Source organism: Mastomys coucha, unplaced genomic scaffold, assembly GCF_008632895.1.
Source record: "Mastomys coucha isolate ucsf_1 unplaced genomic scaffold, UCSF_Mcou_1 pScaffold6, whole genome shotgun sequence".
In the NCBI taxonomy this organism is placed as follows: Eukaryota; Metazoa; Chordata; class Mammalia; order Rodentia; family Muridae; genus Mastomys; species Mastomys coucha.
Window position 1 is genome coordinate 125,569,931 of NW_022196912.1, and position 970 is coordinate 125,570,900.

At 50.5% G+C, this 970-nt stretch overlaps 1 protein-coding gene across 14 annotated transcripts in view; it reads left to right on the forward strand.

The window, feature by feature from the left end:
• Window positions 1-970, forward strand: part of Klc1 (kinesin light chain 1) — a 47,323-nt gene that overhangs the window by 12,363 nt on the left and 33,990 nt on the right. For all 14 annotated transcript variants that reach the window (XM_031357276.1, XM_031357277.1, XM_031357279.1 and 11 more), the window contains exon 3: window positions 599-829. In XM_031357276.1, coding sequence (XP_031213136.1) covers window positions 599-829 — 231 coding nt within the window. The remainder of the gene's footprint in view (window positions 1-598; window positions 830-970) is intronic.

Below are 970 nucleotides of genomic sequence, written 5' to 3' on the forward strand. Positions count from 1 at the left end.
AGATGATAGGTTTTAATCAAGAAAGTAAGACAAAGCCTTCTGGTGTTTCATATTTTATACCTAGGAAGATGGTGGCCCACTTCCTATGCTATGACCAGGACCAGCAAACACATGGTCTGCAGAGGGCACAGCTGAAGCCCCTGCCTTCCGCTGCTGCTTTTTGTCTTAGTATGGCTAGCAGTGTGTGGTGCTTTCAGTAGTTGTTGGTAGCTAAGGATTCTTTCCGTGCCTTAGTGGTGAGGAGGGTTTACTTGCCCACCCCTCCCCACCGCTGGCCCCTCACCTGCCTGCACTGTGAACAGAAACATACACTCTTATGTGGAAAAAGGCAGAGTTAGGGCTGGCTGCTCTACATAGAAAGTGGGATGCATAAGAAAAGGAGATGCTCTCACAGAAAGGCGAGGTGTAGATGTTCTAGGCTTATGGTCCTGTGACACTCTGGTGTGATCTGTGCAAAGGGTAAAAGGAGTAAAGGGCAGATCTTGTTTACATGCACACAGAATGTTTTGTGAATGTGATTTGGAGCTGCAAGGCACATGTATGTTCTGGGCTCTCATCTTAAGACGTGCTGCAGTGTGTAAATGTGTTTTCTTATCAGGTGATGATGGCCCTGTCCAATCACCTGAATGCTGTGGAGTCAGAGAAGCAGAAGCTCCGCGCTCAGGTTCGACGGCTGTGCCAGGAGAACCAGTGGTTGCGGGATGAACTGGCCAACACACAGCAGAAGTTACAGAAGAGCGAGCAGTCCGTAGCTCAGCTGGAGGAGGAGAAGAAGCACCTGGAGTTCATGAACCAGCTGAAGAAGTACGACGATGACATCTCTCCCTCGGTGAGTGCTCAGGCCAAGCGTGCCTCACTCTGCTCAGGCAGTGCCCATGGCTGTCTAAGAGCAGATCTTAGCTAGGTAATCCCAGTAACCCATGTCTAAACCATCGCTCTGGGAGGCAGAGGCAGGGACAGGCAGGAGCAG